The sequence below is a fragment of the Pundamilia nyererei genome, unplaced genomic scaffold (assembly GCF_000239375.1).
Source record: "Pundamilia nyererei isolate P.nyererei 1_Seehausen unplaced genomic scaffold, PunNye1.0 scaffold00279, whole genome shotgun sequence".
In the NCBI taxonomy this organism is placed as follows: domain Eukaryota; kingdom Metazoa; phylum Chordata; class Actinopteri; order Cichliformes; family Cichlidae; genus Pundamilia; species Pundamilia nyererei.
In genome coordinates, this window is record NW_005187680.1 from 669,504 (window position 1) to 686,610 (window position 17,107).

At 39.5% G+C, this 17,107-nt stretch overlaps 1 protein-coding gene across 5 annotated transcripts in view; it reads left to right on the forward strand.

The window, feature by feature from the left end:
• The first annotated feature begins 1,325 nt into the window (after positions 1-1,325).
• Positions 1,326-17,107, forward strand: part of ikbkg (inhibitor of nuclear factor kappa B kinase regulatory subunit gamma) — a 37,097-nt gene continuing 21,315 nt past the window's right edge. The window contains exons 1-14 of one of the 5 annotated variants that reach the window (XM_005750604.1): positions 1,326-1,423; positions 1,638-1,684; positions 2,232-2,372; positions 10,745-11,019; positions 11,450-11,524; positions 11,641-11,742; positions 12,186-12,371; positions 13,244-13,305; positions 13,534-13,581; positions 14,946-15,048; positions 15,164-15,279; positions 15,383-15,535; positions 16,168-16,240; positions 16,357-16,491. In XM_005750604.1, coding sequence (XP_005750661.1) covers positions 2,234-2,372; positions 10,745-11,019; positions 11,450-11,524; positions 11,641-11,742; positions 12,186-12,371; positions 13,244-13,305; positions 13,534-13,581; positions 14,946-15,048; positions 15,164-15,279; positions 15,383-15,535; positions 16,168-16,240; positions 16,357-16,491 — 1,467 coding nt within the window. In that variant the 5' untranslated portion in view covers positions 1,326-1,423; positions 1,638-1,684; positions 2,232-2,233. Of the gene's footprint in view, positions 1,685-2,231; positions 2,373-10,744; positions 11,020-11,449; positions 11,525-11,640; positions 11,743-12,185; positions 12,372-13,243; positions 13,306-13,533; positions 13,582-14,945; positions 15,049-15,163; positions 15,280-15,382; positions 15,536-16,167; positions 16,241-16,356; positions 16,492-17,107 lie in introns of all 5 variants that reach the window. The other 4 variants (XM_005750603.1, XM_005750605.1, XM_005750606.1 and 1 more) reach the window with 4 other exon arrangements.

Consider the following 17,107-nt stretch of genomic DNA (forward strand, 5'->3'; position numbering starts at 1 on the left):
GTAACGAAGTTTCTATTCTCTGTATGTCCTGTACATGTGGCAGAATTGACAATAAAGTTGACTTTGACTTTGACTTTGATCTTGGAATTGTTGGATTATTCTGATGCAGTTGAAACCAGTTTTTTAGTAAAATGGCTAGATGTTACAATGCCTGATAATGCATTGCTTTAAATGGAGAAAATCTTGAGGGATGGCTGTTATGAGAAAAGGCAGCCCAGAAACTTTACCAACGGGACACGTCGTTGTGTGCCTCAACTTTCGGTCTTTTACCCAAACTTATCTGCCATTTTTCCTCTCTTGGTTAGGTTTAGGGATCAGAGATCTGATCTAGGTTATCATATTAAAATTTGGGACACATCGTCAATAGTGGACATTGGATTCATCAGGTGTTTCAGCCATTATCACTAGACACCCTCATCCATTGAGGCCCTGCAGGGTTGATCAGGCCCCGGAGTGTGTCAGTGGTTTATGTTAAATTGTTATTTCTCTTCTTCTTTCTTCTGTTTAGTATTTTGTCTTAGGCCTTTTTATTGACTTGATACAAGTGAGTTCTGTTTCCTTTTTATAGTCCCTCAAGGTGACAACGTCGTATGTTTTAGAAAGATATTAATAGTTTGATTATAACTAATTTCAGTTTATACCCAAAATATCTAACCAGCTTTAGTCACCGAAGTATTGTCCGCTAGTACTAATGGTATCAGTATTGAAAGTTAATATTTGTATATATGCCACTGTTATGTCACTTAGCTGTGTATCTGTGTAATTTAGGCATGAAATCAGCAAAATCTGTAAAACTGGTCATTTAAGCTATGAGCATGTTAGCTCTTTTAAAGCTTTAAGCCAATGAGTGATAGTGATTGCAGGCTGGTGCCACAACAGTACAGTACATTTAACACTTGAGTTGATTGATTTTATTGGTCTGAGACTTAGGTGGTGCAGAGCAGCACCTCATTGCGAGACTGACACAGAAAACTGCGTGACTGACCTGACACATTCAATTTTAGCATGCAAGCCAATAAATCAATTATAAAAAGGATAATGAATTACTCTAAATTGCTCTAAATTACTCCATGTCATGATGGTTCCTGTCAGATAAAATGCTGACATTTTGTAAAATAAACCACATTTTTGTTTTAGTTAACAGCCCAGTTTATGTTAATGTTTTAGATATAATGGGCAATCCGTTTCAGTTAAAATGGGTCACCATTTGAATTGAGTTTCAGAAGATATTCTATTAATTCTAATAAATAATGGGATGTGAAACGTTTCAAACTAGCAAGACTTAGGGGTTAGCCTGAGAGACTCAGCTCAGGGTGAAATTTTTCCTCTCATTTCCTGCGCGAACAACACTCGCTTCAGCTTTAACAGATAGCTCAGCCCATGTCAAACACGTTCAGTCCGTTGGAATAATATTACAAACCAGGTACAATATCTTTCTGAAGACAGACAGCTCGTTAATGTAGTTCTAGTTTAATGTCAGTCAACAAGTGCCTAAGTTTACTTTGTTGTCTTTTTGGTTTGTTATCCTAGCTAGCTCATTAGCTAAGTCGCTAGCTGTTTAGCGCCAGCTCCCAGCTCCCCGACGCTGGTTTAATTGCGTTAAATACCCTTACTAACAGTTTGTATGTGACTGACAGCTGTGTTGTCTGATACTCTACGCGACCGGAGTGAAAAAGAAGATTGGGTAAGTGAAGTTTCACATAGTAATGCAGCTACATTACCTGCCAGATGGGCTTAGAATTAGTACGGGAGTCATGTTTGACCCTGTTTGTTTAGTTGGGGAGAAAATAAGATGTTTATAACGTTACCTATAACACAGCTGGGGCGATCTGGTGCTTTTGGCTAAAATTGACGACTGGCGTTTATACTTTAATTAATCTACATTTGTGTTGAGTCCATTGCCTCGGTAATGCGGATGACGTAATGTTTTCCTCCATTCCTGTACGTGAGCTCAAAAATCACTTACATTTTATCTTTGACTCGTGAAGTCTATCATCAGGTCAGATACCCATTTCCCACACATGCTGGACTTGGATTTAGACGTTGTATTAAAGTGAAAATGAAAGCTTACAGCCTGGGCCGCCTAAAGGGCGCTGAGGCCTGGTCTGCCATGTGTCATGTGATGAAGAATGCCATGGTGGTCATCGGCATATTGATGTTCAACATTAATAACGGTTTAGTTAAACAAGAAATGTGCTTATATGTGATGTAATGTTGATGTGTTTCTGCAGTGATGGTGCAGCCACAACCCGATGGCCCCATGCAGTGGGAGATGTCCGGAGAAGAGAGTGGAGGGACCCTGAGGGTCCCACCAGAGCTTGCAGCCAATGAAGTGGTGACCAGATTGTTGAGTGACAACCAGCAGCTTAGAGGTAAGCGTGTTCAGACTAAAAAAAGGTCTCTTAAAAGAATATCGCTGCACTGAGTGATGAGCTAAAACAGCAGATGCAGAAAGAAAGAAAGAAAGAAAGAAAGAAGAAAATCTTGTCCTTTAAAAGTCATTTTAGAAGCATATTTGTGTGGTTCATTATTTTAAAGCATTTATCTACATTAACTCTTCGATTCAGTGGTCACTGGGATATACAAACTGTATGCAGAGATAACACATACTTTCAAAGGTTACAGACAAGCTTTTTTTCCCCCTAGAAGTTCTGTTTCTATAAGCATCTTGGCTCTTAAAGTGTCACATCTCATTCTTACAATGTCTCTGGTGTTAGTCACATTTGTATGGTAAGGTGAAGACCCTACAGCATAATAGAGGGAAAACCCCAAAGAGCAGACAATCCCCTATGAGCAAGTATCTGATGATGTTGGTGAGGCAGAACTATCATTTAACAGGAAAAGACGTGCGATTTGTACATTTGTTAAAAACCTCAATCTATTTTCAGATTTCCTAGTGTAATGAAATCTATAGATGTGTACGGAGATATTAATGGCTGAAAAATAGAAAGTTCATGAGTTACAGATATACTTGTGCCGCTGTAGATGGAAATATCTGTGGGAACGCTTTCTCTCTAACTACAGGTCATTTACACACTTGTATACTCAATTCCAGGTCTCAGTTTGCAAGCACATGTTACTTAAGATACAAATTCCTTTATTCACATTTACAAATTAGTAAGCATTTATGGAGACCTAATGATGCATGCAATGAAGTTGAACAATTCTTCACACCTGTTTGCAAGTGTTTTGACTACAACAGATGCCTCACAAAGCAGCAGGATCCCCCTTTACCTACACCACAAATGCAGACAGAAAAACATAAGCTAGATCAGCAGAAACATGGAGGCGTTGATTCAATGAGAGCATCCTCCTGCTCTCTTGATATTTTACATGGATCTTTGTTTAAAAATGTCTTTCAGTCTATCGGTCACTGTGTGCTTACAATTATCAATACCTCACTGATTTCCGGTCAGGTCCCTGTTTATTGTAAGAATGCTGTTATTCACCCACTGTTAAAAAAAAACCTAAGCTTGACGCTACAGACCAATTTCAAAATTACCGTTCATTGCTAAGATTTTAGAAAAGGTTGTGGCTAAGCAGTTTATAGCTGTTCTAGATGAATACAGCATTCTGGATGAATTCCAATCTGGCTTTTGTAGATCTCACTCTACTGAAACTACACTTCTTAGAGTCTCCAACGACATTTTGATGAGATGTGATGCAGGAGAATGCTCCGTTTTGTTGATGTTGGACCTGACCTCTGCCTTTGATACTGTGGACCATCATATTCTGCTAGATAGGCTGAGATACTGGCTGGGTATATCAGGGGCTCCTCTTCAGCACTTACTGAGCACTTTTAAGGACATTTCGTATCACTGCTATGCAGATGATATTCAGTTATATATCTCCTTTAAGCCCCATGATGTTTCCAAGCTACAGATTTTGCATAGGTGCATAGACTCCATTAGAGGTTGGATGGCTGGTAGAGCTGGGCAATATGAGATTTTTTCATATCACGATATGTTTTTTTCATTTCAGGCGATAACGATATCTTTAACGATATAAGCCAAATAACTATATTTGTAAGATTTAAATGTGCCGTTGCTCACAAGTAAAATGTGAAATAATCAGCAGCTTGTTTTTATTTAAATATTTATTTCCCATAATAAGTTCAACAGGGTAGATGTACTTAAGGAACATGAGACTTTTTCAGATAAATAAAGGCAAATATTGCAAACTACACAAAAGGCAGCCGCTAAAGCGTTTAAGTTTCAAAATAGAACAAACGAAACAGACTAAATTGTCAATTCCACTTAGAAACAAAATATTAATTCTAAAAATAAATCTTAGTTTGTTTTACAGAAGAACAGACAAAACTGACTAACTTTTGTCAATATCAAATAACCTGAGAACTAAAAGGAAATTCTGAATCTCTCCTTGTTGTATAGCTTAGCTTTTCAAACAGTTTTAACAGTTACTTTAGTCTGACAAAAGCCGAATGACGAATTAGCGCTTCCAGTCAGAGACTGAGGCTACGTCCACGCGTACACGGGTATTTTTGAAAACGGAGATTTTCCGTTTTCGTTTTAAAAATAATCCCGTCCACACATAAAGGGAGAAATGAAAGAAAACGCTGCTATGAACATGCCAAAGCAGCAGGTGGCGCTCGATTCCTAACCGTGCAGAAATGTTGGCCAATCAGAAGTCTAGAAGCCTCGGTGGGAAAAAGTAAACAAAGCTGGGGCATAGAAGCAGAACAGTCGTATATGTGGACGGACAGTAACTGTGTGTATATGTAAGCATTTAAACACTGCAGAGAGTAGAATTAACAGTAAGAGTATTGTAGAAATTCATTTCACCGAAACAATAACGTGGCGCACAGTGTGACGCATGCACCAGTTTATTGTATTTCCAGACTTGCTTTCGGCACAATTTACAGTGCACGCTACTCTGTTTTTTGTCAGACTTGAAATAGCCGAAATACCTTCACACTACGGAACTTCTATGGCTCTTCCGTTCGACAATCTCTCCGGCATTGGAACCATCATCTGTTTTCTCTTCGGTCACGCTCGGTTGATTTTTCTAGTCGGCACACTCATTTCCTCCATTACGCGCTGGCTCCATTACCCGCTGGCTGCTTCCCAAACAAACACACGTGCGGCTTGGCACTTGTGCTGTACGTAACAAGTCACGCGACGTGACGCTGCGGCTGTGATTGGTTTGGCTCTGCGCTACTTAATTTGGATTGGCTGACTTTTTTTTTTTTTTTTAAGAGGACAAGAGCGGCGAGGTCTATCGCGATAGCTTAATTTCTCTATCGAGTAAAAGTTATATCGCGATACATATCGTTATCGTTCTATCGCCCAGCTCTAATGGCTGGAAACTTTCTTCAACTAAATGAGGAGAAGACTGAAGTCCTTGTTTATGCTCCTAAAACATTTGTTCCTAGTGTTATGGAAAACTTGGGTCCACTTGCTACATTTGCCAAACCTTCTACCAGGAACCTTGGTGTTACTATTGACTCAGCTCTGAATTTGGACACTCATTTTAAAGCTCTGGTCCGCTCCTGTTTTTATCACTTGAGAAACATTGCTAAGCTGAGTCCCATTGTATCGCGCTCCGAATTAGAAATTGTCATTCATGCATTTGTTTAATCTCGTTTGGATTATTGTAATTCTTTGTTTACTTGTTTATGTAAAGCCTCTTTGGAGCATCTGCAAGTTGTTCAGAACGCTGCTGCAAAGCTTCTGACCAAGTCCTCCAACTACTCCCATGTCACACCCCTGCTGATTCAGCTGCACTGGCTCCCTCTTAAATTCAGAATCCACTTTAAGGTTTTGACCTTGACTTTCAGGGCTCTGCATGGACAAGCACCAACATATATAAGTGAACTTTTACATCCATACATTCCCAGCAGGTCCCTGAGGTCACGTGACCAGGGCTTGCTGGTTGTCCAAAACACAAGGCTGAAAACAAAAGGTGACAAAGCTTTTGTAACTGTGGCCCCCAGACTGTGGAACTCTCTCCCTTTGAGCCTGAGATCTGTGGACTCAGTGGTCGCTTTTAAAAAAACAGCTAAAAACTCATCTTTTTAAACCTGCTTTTGGTTGATTTTTATGTTTTAGCTTATGTGAAGCACTTTGAGATTTTTATCTTGAAAGGTGCTATATAAGTAAAATTTTACTTTACTTTACACACCTTGTGAGTCACAGCACTTTAACTGTGTCCAGTATATAGTATGGTATGCTCTGTATGCTTTCTCTCTCAAGATAAGTGCACAAAAAAATACTTTATTAATGTAAATAATGTGGTGTGTTTACTGAGTACACATTACTGTTTCAAAGGAACATTTAAACAAAGTATTTTCAGTCATTCACTGTTGAGTTTATAGAGTGTAAAGAGGAAGATTTCTATATTCAGTTATACAGCAAACTATCTGAAGTTAACTAGCATTAGTTGGCGTTAACCTTTATATGCTGCAGCTCATGTAAATTAATTCAACTGAGAAATGTTTTTACTGCTAATAAAGTTGAACATTTATTTTGTCAACATTTGTATAATGGTAAACATGACTAATAGACACAGTAGCGTAACAGGAAGGCGAGGAAAGAGTCAGCAAACTGAGTCTGTGTCATTATTTAAACTCTATGCTAGGGCTGCTCAATTAATCGAATTTTAATCACGATTACGATCTGGGCTTTCACAGATCATTAAAAATGACTGAGCCGATTATTAGCACCTCCCTCGTGCTTTACTCTCGTGCTGCTCCGTGCGGCAAATCGAGCGCACCTCTCTGCATTTCGAACACACGTCACAACAATTAAGAGGACCCGAGGGAAGCTCGGAAAGCTAAGCAGAAGTTATTTGGAGAGGAGAGTGACTGCTAGTGATGTGCAATACCACGGATTTCCTTTCCGATCCGATACCAAGTACTTTTCAGGGTGGTATCGACGATACTGATCCGATACTTTATACAAAAAAACGTATTTTATTTATTGTATCTCAAATTATAGCGTCATAATGATTACAGGTCATCAGATTACTTGTTCTTATCACTTAATAGTGCATAGTTCATCATATGGAAATAAAAAAAACTGAAGTTGTGCGCTATTTGAACATGTTGCCTGCCTGCAGCACTAAAGGACTCTGTGAGAGACGTGTGTCTCGCCCTAGCAGCACCTGTCCCTCTCCTCCTCTTCAGTTCGTCTCAACATACGCTACTCATATTCTGTGATATGATTTACTCTGAGGTGTTTGACAAGGTTAGTGATGTTGCCACAACCAAACATGCCAACCCTCCCGATTTTTCCGGGAGAATCCCGGAGCCACCATTCTCCCGAATTTCCACCTGGACAACAAAATTGAAAAACCATATCGCAGAATTCATAGCGCGGCCGAGCCAATTCCAGTTTCCAACAATGGCGGCAGCTACTTAGTTTTAATATTACTATTATTTCTCTTTCTGGGTCGCAAAAAAACCCCAACTTTTAACATGTTTTCAGGTGAGAATGTAGCTGTGTAAACTTCAATTATCTGAGCCGATCGACACATCGTCTTCAAAACCCGCAGGCTTTCACTACTCGGGTTAAACATGATATATAAGTCACTTTGATAACTTAAAAATGTTATTGTTTGGGTTTTACAGTGTTTTGTTTGTTCGTGAGTAAATCGGTTTGGCTGAGATTAAAGTTATTAGATTAGATTAAATTAAATTTAACTTTATTAATCCCTCAGGTGGGTTCCTCCGGGGTTTTCACACAGCTGAATAAACATCAAACAGAAAACTAATTAAAGAAAGTGTGAGACGGTCGAGAGTTTACGCCAGCGCCTGGTTATATTTTAGATAGCAAGGAGCAGACGGCTGAGTTTCACTCCACCGAGGGAACTCATGACGTACTACCCGGCTTTCTTTAGACCGTGAAGGGCGGGTCCTCAGGTGGAAGCAGCCTCTGAATTTGGACACCCCCGCTGTTTCGGTGACATTTAACGTATTTTATCCGATAAATAAACTCTGTAAAATGTGCCCTTTTGACTGTCTCCCTAATTCTGAGGTCTCAAGGTTGGGAAAGTATAGCCACAACACCTCACTCTTGGAGCACTTTTTTGCCACATGTATTGCAAACCATGTCTCAGCTGTTTGTGGAGGTAAAATATGTCCGCACAATTAGGCTCAGCCATTGTTGTGAGTGCGCGCGCCAAGGGGCTGCGAGCCATTTATACAGCCGTATTTCGCACATGACTAGGAAAGGCAGAAGAGGAAGTAGTTCCTTTGAATGTAGAGAATCCGAATGTTATAGTTTCTTTCCACTGTGTTGCTGTTAGTGATAAACTACAAATTAACCCTAAATGACTAAAAATATCTATATTTTAATGTGAGAATCGATTCTAGAACATAAATGACTGGTATCGGAGGAATCGATATTTCAGGATCGATCCGCACATCACTAGTGACTGCCGTTGGTTGAAAAGAGAGGTAAAAAAAACTTCAGTGGTGTGGAAACATTATGGGTTCGCAGAGTCAGACGTGGATCAAGTAGACATAGTGTGTAAACTTTGCTACGGTGTCGTAGCTGCACCACAGAGCAACACTGCAAAGTTCTCTAAACATAGATGTTTACATTTTTCATTTATTTCTTATATTGCAAACATTTGCACTGTTATCAGTATTTGCACACTATTTTATATTATTTTTTAAAGTCATTATTCAATACATTGTTATTGTTAACCCTTTAAAGCCGGTCAGAGTGGCACGCTCCGTTTTGCATAACTATTTTTAAATCCCTGTAGAACCATAACTGCGTAAGCTAGCGCAATAATTTTTTTGCATATGAAACCGGAGTTGTTGTACTTACATCTTATGCCATCAGCTTGTCCTCGGTCACGGTTTCCCTCCACATAAAGCTTTGCAAAAATTGCATAAAAGGGCTTGCAGGAACAAAAACATAATATTCCAGAAACACGCTTTGCCGATCCGATCAGCTGTTCGTTACACTTCCCACATTGAAAAAGACGTCAACGCGAACTATTGCATGTCCGCCATTTCCTGCCCGAAACCGGAAGTGACGTAATTTTCGCGGAAAATGTCGTTTTTTACTTGTAGGCCTTAAAAGCCTACAAGTAAGAAAAACTACAGTTTCTGGAATGCTTAGAACTCGAATTGCACTGCTGGAAATAGTTTATTTTGATGCACATGCTGTTTTCTTTGCGAATTTGCATCACAGGATTGTTTTTTGTTTTTCCTGCCGTGTATAAAAATTGCTGCATCTCCAAAATAAAACTATGAAGACACTCAAAATAAATTTCCTGTTGTTGTAAACTAATTTTTGCAAATTTTTTATATTTAAAGTTTTGATGGATAAACCTCTTTAATTTCTCCAATTCGAAATATATGTAAAAAAATTTTTGTAGTTTTTTGCACTTTTTTGCAATTAATGTAGTTACTATGGACTTAATGCATACATATTATTAAAATATGGGCTATAACAGTTGTATTGATGTATAGCAACTTGAAATGCTCCCAAAAATGGCACTACAACATGTAAAAAAATAATATAAGCTCTGGCGGACTTGGTTCTATGGTAGGTCTTAAAGGGTTAAATAAATATCGTCAAATAATCAAGATCTCAATTTCAGTGAAAATAATCGTGATTATCATTTTTGCCATAATCGAGCAGCCCTACTCTATGCTCATGTTGACATCAGCTATTGTTGTTAGTCAGTTAGGAAAGGGTGTCATAAAAATAAAAGTCATATCTGAGTGCATTTCCAAGAACTGAGCAAGAGTTTGTAAAAGTATAATTAGATTTGATGTGTCAGTGGAACAGTTTTTCAGTTAAGCAAATTATATTTATTAACATTAATTCAAGGAAACCATCAGCAAACTAATTCAGTTACTCAGTAATATCATTAACACGCAGTCGTGTGAAAAGCATAATTTTCACACACAGAAAGTACACCCTTACAGCAGGTGTGACCATTTCTAAAAAAATTTAAGGTTGCTGGTTTTCAGGTGCATGTTAACACAGGAGTGTCCTATCAAATTTACCCCAAGGTCAGTGCATGCAATGCTAAGGGAGATTACAAAACCCTGAAAGCTACTTCTCAGACTCCACCGGCTTCAATTAGCATGTTTAAATTCATGGATTGACAATTAGAAAAGGACTAAAGGAGTATGGCTGTACTGGAATGGTTCCCAGGAGAAAACTTCCTCTCGCTTAAAAAAAAGATGGGAGCATAGCTTAGCTTTGCAAAGTTGCCTCTGAACAAATCACAGGAACTCTGAAACAATGTCTTTGGATAGATGAGAGCAAAGTGGAGATTGTGTTTGGTTATAATGCACAGTGGCACATTTGGTGAAAGTATTATAGAGTCAAAGCTGAGGCTCTCTATCTGACAGCTAAAGCTTAGCGTAAAGTGGGGTCATGCAACAATGGGACAGTGATCTCAACCACATCGCCAAATCTACACTAAAAAACCTCAGAAGAATCAAAGCGTTGCAGTGGCCGAAAGTCCAGACATCAGCCTGCCTGAAATGATGTGTTAGGACTACAAGAGAGCTGTGCTTAAACAAGTGTACAACTAAGTGAAGTGGAGCAAAGAGGAATCAGTGAAATATCCTCCACAATCGTGTGAGAGACTGATAGTCAGGTACAGATTTCTGCAAGCTACTGAATCACAGTTTCACAGATTTGTCTTTTACAGGACTTTGCAGAGCCTGTGAAATGATTCTTTTTCACATGACTGTATTTAGTATATATTAGTCTCCCCCATCTCCTTTTACCACCTCATTCTGTTCCCACAGAGGCGCTGCGGCGGAGCAACCTGGCCTTGCGTCAGCGCTGTGAGGAGATGGAGGGATGGCAACGAAGGACAAAAGAGGAACGAGAGTTTCTCAGCTGTCGCTTCCAAGAAGCAAGGTCCCTGGTGGAGAGGCTGGCCCAGGAGAACCACTCCTTACAGAGCATGGTGAACGGACCTGGCTCCTCCAACACCTCGTCTAATCACTGCTGCAGCTCCAGCCAGACTGAAAACCCGCAGCTACGGACAGCCAGGAATGGACCAGTGGACGGACCACAGGTTGGCTAGCTGGAAATTTATAATTATTAGTCATGTTTCCATTTACCTACTTTCAAATTTACAAAGGCAAGCAGACATGCACCAAATCTGTGTGTCCTGTAGATGTATATAAGGCAATCCTTACTCACACGGGTCTTTGTGTGGCCCCTCAGTACAGAAACAAACTGTTTTAGCTCATCCCCCCTTTAAGCTAGCTTTCTTTTGATTGGCTGTTCCTCAGTAACGAAATGCTTGGGTAATAGGTGGTTGGGATTTTTTTGTATAATAGCCAGAGATTAACATATTAGGGATATCCGCTCATATACAGAGCAAAGATTTTAAAAAAGGTCTTCTTTTTTTAAATTTTTTAATCCTGTTTAATACGAGCCTCCATATATATCATGGGAAAGGTGAGAAATGGACTTTTAATCTTTTCCATTATGTCTCTCAGACTCTAGATCAGCGAGAAAAGAAGAGAGTCGAAGATACAGAGCAATGCACACAGACATCACCGCCTCGCAGCCTGGTAAGATGTTTGTGTGTGTGTTTGTGGCTCATGTTCATGTGCTGTCATGGTCAGTCAAACTCTGTTTTTTTTTTCTGCTCATATTTTTCATCTAATCAGTGTGTCTGTGTGTCTAGGATAACACAAGTGTGCATAGCTCATTGAGTTACGCACAATCCTCTCCCCCCATATCATTTTCAGATGAACTGGGAGATATAATGGGCAATGACAATAGCCAGGTGAGCCCGGTCACTCCCATCCTAATTCTACCAGTCAGATCTCTAACGCTGCACCTGCAGCCCTCACACATCCAGTTTGAGCTTTCCTCACCTAATCTACAAACAGTGGCTGAGGTCAAAAATTGTAACTAATAGAAAATGTGACTAAAATGACATTGGCAGCAACTGAAGTGTGTTGGACTGTGTTTTACATTCAGCAGCATAAATTTTGAGGTCAAACGTGGGGGGTTTTTGGACAACACTCAAATAAAATTTGGAAAAGACAGTAACACAGTTTATCCCAATCACAACCTCTCCTTTTCTCCTTATCCACATGGTGTTGGATGTTTCGGTGTAGTTTCAGTGCTGAAGCCCACAACGAACACGATCCATTTTTCTCATTCTTCTCTGTATGTTCATCTATTTAACCCATCTCTATGCCACTTCCATGTTTTTCTCTGGAGCCTGTGGAAGGTGCAAACGAGTTCCTGCAGCTGCTGAAGAGCCACAAAGAGAAACTGGAGGAAGGGATGCGAGAGCTGAGAAGGAAAAATGAGGAGCTAGAGAAGCAGAGGGACGAGGGAGAGAAAGAGAAGGAGCGAATGCTTCACTGCATAGACCAGCTCCGGGGTAAACTGGCCCAGGCACAGGTAACGTTGATATCCAGGCACATAAAAGTCTTTCAGATGAGTCACTATGGTAAGGTAGTAATATAGATGATCCTGGCAGGCGTAAAGGGAACATTTACTAGCAAAACAATGTGTGAATGTTCTGTTTCTGTCGCATAACTTTCCAGATTTGTATAGCATGAACTGCCACTTGGCCTTGAATGTAACACCCAGATGCTACTGTAGATAATATAGAAGTTAGTTGGCATGTTAAGGTAAAAGTTAATATGAAATCACAAATACAATAATAAGTAAAATCGGTAAAAATATTAATAATATAAATACCAAATATTAGCAATGATTTATCGGTAATGTTACTGTACCGTGTAGCTAAATGTGCTGACCTCTATCATTTCGCTCACGGATGCTGCTGCATGTAATCATATTTGAAATATGATTGAGGTGTTTCAGGTCTTGGATTGGTAGTCAGACAAATCAGCTTCATGGTAAACAAAAACTAATCACATCAAAAATAATAAAATAATTTTGAGTGGCCTTCCTAAAGCCATGACAGAACAACACTGTTTAGGTTACGTTGAAGATTCATGTCTCAGTTCCACCTGGTGGCTTTCAGCCTCCTTGTGTGTTCTTAGCATAAATGTTAAATAGCAATTAGCACTACAGTTAATAATAAGATTTGAAAACATGAATAAAGAAGATTTAAAAAATGATAAAAATGTTATCAGAAGAAATCTCCTCACAAAGTAATGGCTTGTTTTCCTCTGTTGCATTTTGCGTGTCACTGGTAGATGTGACCTTTCACTGCTTGCAAATTACAAAAGAGATAACGTGATGATAAACACAATCTGTTTTGTCGTCTGTGACGTGGAAAAACTTGTATGACTGTTTTACAGACGAACAATGTTACTGAGGAGGTTGTCCAGCAGCGCTCTGAGGCACAGCACTCGTCCGACTGGTATGAAGCATTTTCACTTAAGCGCACTGTTGGAAACTAACAGCACTAACTTTACTTTCTGCTAAACCTTTAACACAGTTCTGTTTAATGATACAGAATATCTGCAGAGAATTGCTCTCTTTTGGAAAATGACACCAGCATGCTTTTTGATTGCTTAAAACAACAAAAGCCTCACTTTTGAGATGCTGTCTTCCTTCTCCTTCCTCTCTTTCTGTTCCTTTTTTCCAGCTCTAGCCTGGCTAAGCTCACAGAGCAACTTCAGGCCACACAGGGCAGGTGAGCCCGCAGTTCTGTGTGGCTTTGTCTTTCTCACTGTTTGCACGTCTGCTTCCTGCTCTGCTGTCTTCTCCATCACTGCAGGAGGTCTACCTGTGTGTCTCTTATTCTGAAAAAAGCCTGTTTTCCTTGTTTGTTTGTTTGTTTTAGGAAATGTATTTGTTCTTATTTCATTTATTTTATTAGAGCTGCCAAACTTCAGCTCACAGACCAATAACACAATAATGTTGTAACACAACAGCAATGATTTGTCCAGTGTCATCTAGTATTTTATCTCATTCATGATTTCCAAAAGTTATTAAAAGACATCCTATAGGGCTGCACGATTAATCGTTAGAAAATCGCGATCTCGATTCATACTTATGTGCGATCTCATTTCCAAATGACGACGAATTAAAAAAAAAAAAAAAGACGACGATTGTACCGCATTTTGATCCGGGACGTAATCTGCATGAAAACAAGCGCTCACTCTTCCTGCTCAACAAATGGCAAGGGCGGAGCCTTATACCACGTGATACAGAAGCTGTGCCATGTGATGCTAAAATTAGCAGGGGAAAAAACAACGGAGAGAGTGACAGGAGAAAATCCATCCCGGTCAACCACCCAAACATCAATAACAGGAACCTTATACAATGCTTCACGTCGAACTCCCGCAGGCACAAAGAAATTACGGAGGCTATCACTTATCACCTGACCAAAGATATGGCTCCCATCAACACTGTGCAAAACGAGGGATTTAGGAAAATGATCAACACCCTAGACAAACGCTACACAGTGCCGTCCAACAACTATTTTTCTATTGTTGCACTACCTGCTCTATACACGCAGTGTCGAGCAACGGTGGAGACGGAATTATAAGCAGTACAACATTTTGCGGCAACAACAAAATGTGAGACATTTATTGTTTTTATGTTTATTTATTGTTTTTATGTTCAATCTCAACTGTTACGAAGTTGATGAGCAGTTAATAAGTGCAATAAATATTTATACTGGAAAAGAAAATCGTGATCTCAATTCTAAGCCAAAAAATCGGGATTCTCATTTTATGCAAAATTGTGCAGCCCTAACATCCTATAAATGTTTAATCCAGTAATGTACAAGTACAATATTTAGATTTTCTTACTACTTTAAATTAATTTATTTTTATGTCAAATCAACCGGTCTTTCAAATTGTGCTTTTATAGAAAAGATCAGCTCTTTGCATCTAATATATAATGATATGCAGTATATTGTATATTGTATATACTGTTTGTATTAGACAGTAATTTAAAAAGGGCATTCCTATATTTATTTATTTATTTATTTATTTATTTTTCAATATTTGTCACTGTCACTGCCTGTTACAAGTGATTTTTATTTTGTAGGTATCGGGAGCTGGAGGAGAAGCTTGATTACCTGCAGAAGAGCTCAGCTCAGAGAGACAGAACTGAAGCCCTGCTCAAACAGAAGGACAAGGACTGTGCCCAGGTATCACATGTGACTAGCTGTCATTTTTACTCTGAAAGCATAAAAAAATCTTCTACCTCCTATACTTTTAATTCTAGCAAGCGGAGTGCAAAAAAGTTTGTTTGTGTTTTTGTAGCTGGCCAAGGACTGCGAGGCCCTGAAAGCTCAGGCAACTTCCCTGCTAGGAGAACTACAGGAAAGACAAAGCTGGTTGGACAAAAGTGAGCATGAACGCGTACTCCTGGAAGACAAGTAAGTTGTTACATCACCTGCAATAGATCCATACACAGAATTATGTCTTAGTTCACCCTTTAGGTGTGCTCATGTGTTTTGTTTTGTTTTTGCCTGTGTGCAGATTAAGCAGTAAAATAAAGGCCCTGCAGGTGGCAGAGCGGGAGCTTGAACAGCAGAAGAAACAGCATCATGTAGCCATGGACAAGCTGCTGCTGCAAACCCAGAGCTTGGAGCAGGCCCTGAAGTCAGAGAGACATGTTGTCACTGAGGAGAAGTGAGTCCAAGACGCGTACAGATAGAAGAAGCCAACATGATTCATATGTTTCTGCACTGTTGTGCTATTTAGAAAGATGTATTTGAACGGAGGAACATGCATTAAAAAAATGTAGAAGCTTTTAACTGCTCCCTTATTTAACAAGGGGCCACCAGAGTGAACGGATATGTATGTTTGATTTGGCAGTTTTTACATCGGATGCCCTTCCTGACACAAGCCTCCCATTTTATCCGAGCTTAGGACTTAAGGGTACACTAGCTTGTGATGACCCTGAATAATTACTTTACTATTTAATCTTTTGTGCAAAAAAGTGGTTCTATATTAGAATCGGAATCAGAACCTTTATTGTCATTGTCACAGGTACAACGAAATTAAGAATGTTCCCCGATCATTGCATTACACTATTGATGCATTACACTGGTAATTATACACAATTATAACCTAATGGGTTTTAACCCAAATTGTGGTCAAAGTCATATTTGTGATTTTTATGGGCAATACCTGTGAACTGTGATAGATCACTAGCCAGACAGACTGATTGGTAATAGCTCTGTGTTGTTAACAGTCTCTTTGGTCATTCCTCCTTTTGGTTTATTGAACGTTTACCAATATATTGCACTTTATTTCCTCAGGAAAAAACTGACACAGCTACAGCATGCATACACGTGTCTCTTTAGAGACTATGATTCTAAACTGAAGAATGAGGTAAAAATAAAAACCCAACCAAACAAACATTAAATTAAAAAAGGTTTTTACACTCATTAGTTTTGGAATACCTTGGGGGTCAAGTCCAAACATGAATCTGTGTTTATGCATTCCAGGGTGGAGATCTGTGCTGCCGACTGGAGGAGGCTGAGCGAGCGCTGGCCCTGAAGCAGGACCTGATTGATAAACTGAAGGAAGAGGTGGAGCAACAGAAAGGCTCCCTGGAAACAATTCCTGTCCTTACTGCACAGGTATTCCTTCTTAGCTGTTGAGCTGACTTATAAAGTGGACACTTGACAGGTCTGGTAGATGACAGTGACTATGGACACATATTGACAGTTGAAGTAAACAACGGACTGACAGTCTACAGATGAACAGCGGCCAATGTAGCTAAGTTTATGCATAGAACGCAATTTGCAGTCTACTGACATCTAGTGGTGAGATTTTACACTGTAACTTTAAATAAATAAAAAATGATTGCATTACTTTTTGAAAATTTCTATAAATTGGGAGATATTAGAGATATGATTTCTTTAGTCCACGATAGTGGTGTAGTGAATCTCATTGTCACGACCCAAGTGGGATGTAATCAATGTGGAGCAAAAATGCTCAAATGCTAATCGCAGCATCTTGAATCTGACACAAAGACTGTTTGAGAGCCACCGGTGCAACTTAGCTCTTGTCTAGAAATTCTGTCCATAAAAATTATGAATATAAATGGTGTTGAGGACAGTCGTGGTTAGGGATGGGTATCGTTTAGGTTTTATCCGATACCGGTGCCAAATCGGTACTTTTGAAACGGTGCCGGTGCTCAAACGGTGCTCAAACCGGTGCTTAAAGAATGGAGAACACAAAATTGGTCCAAAA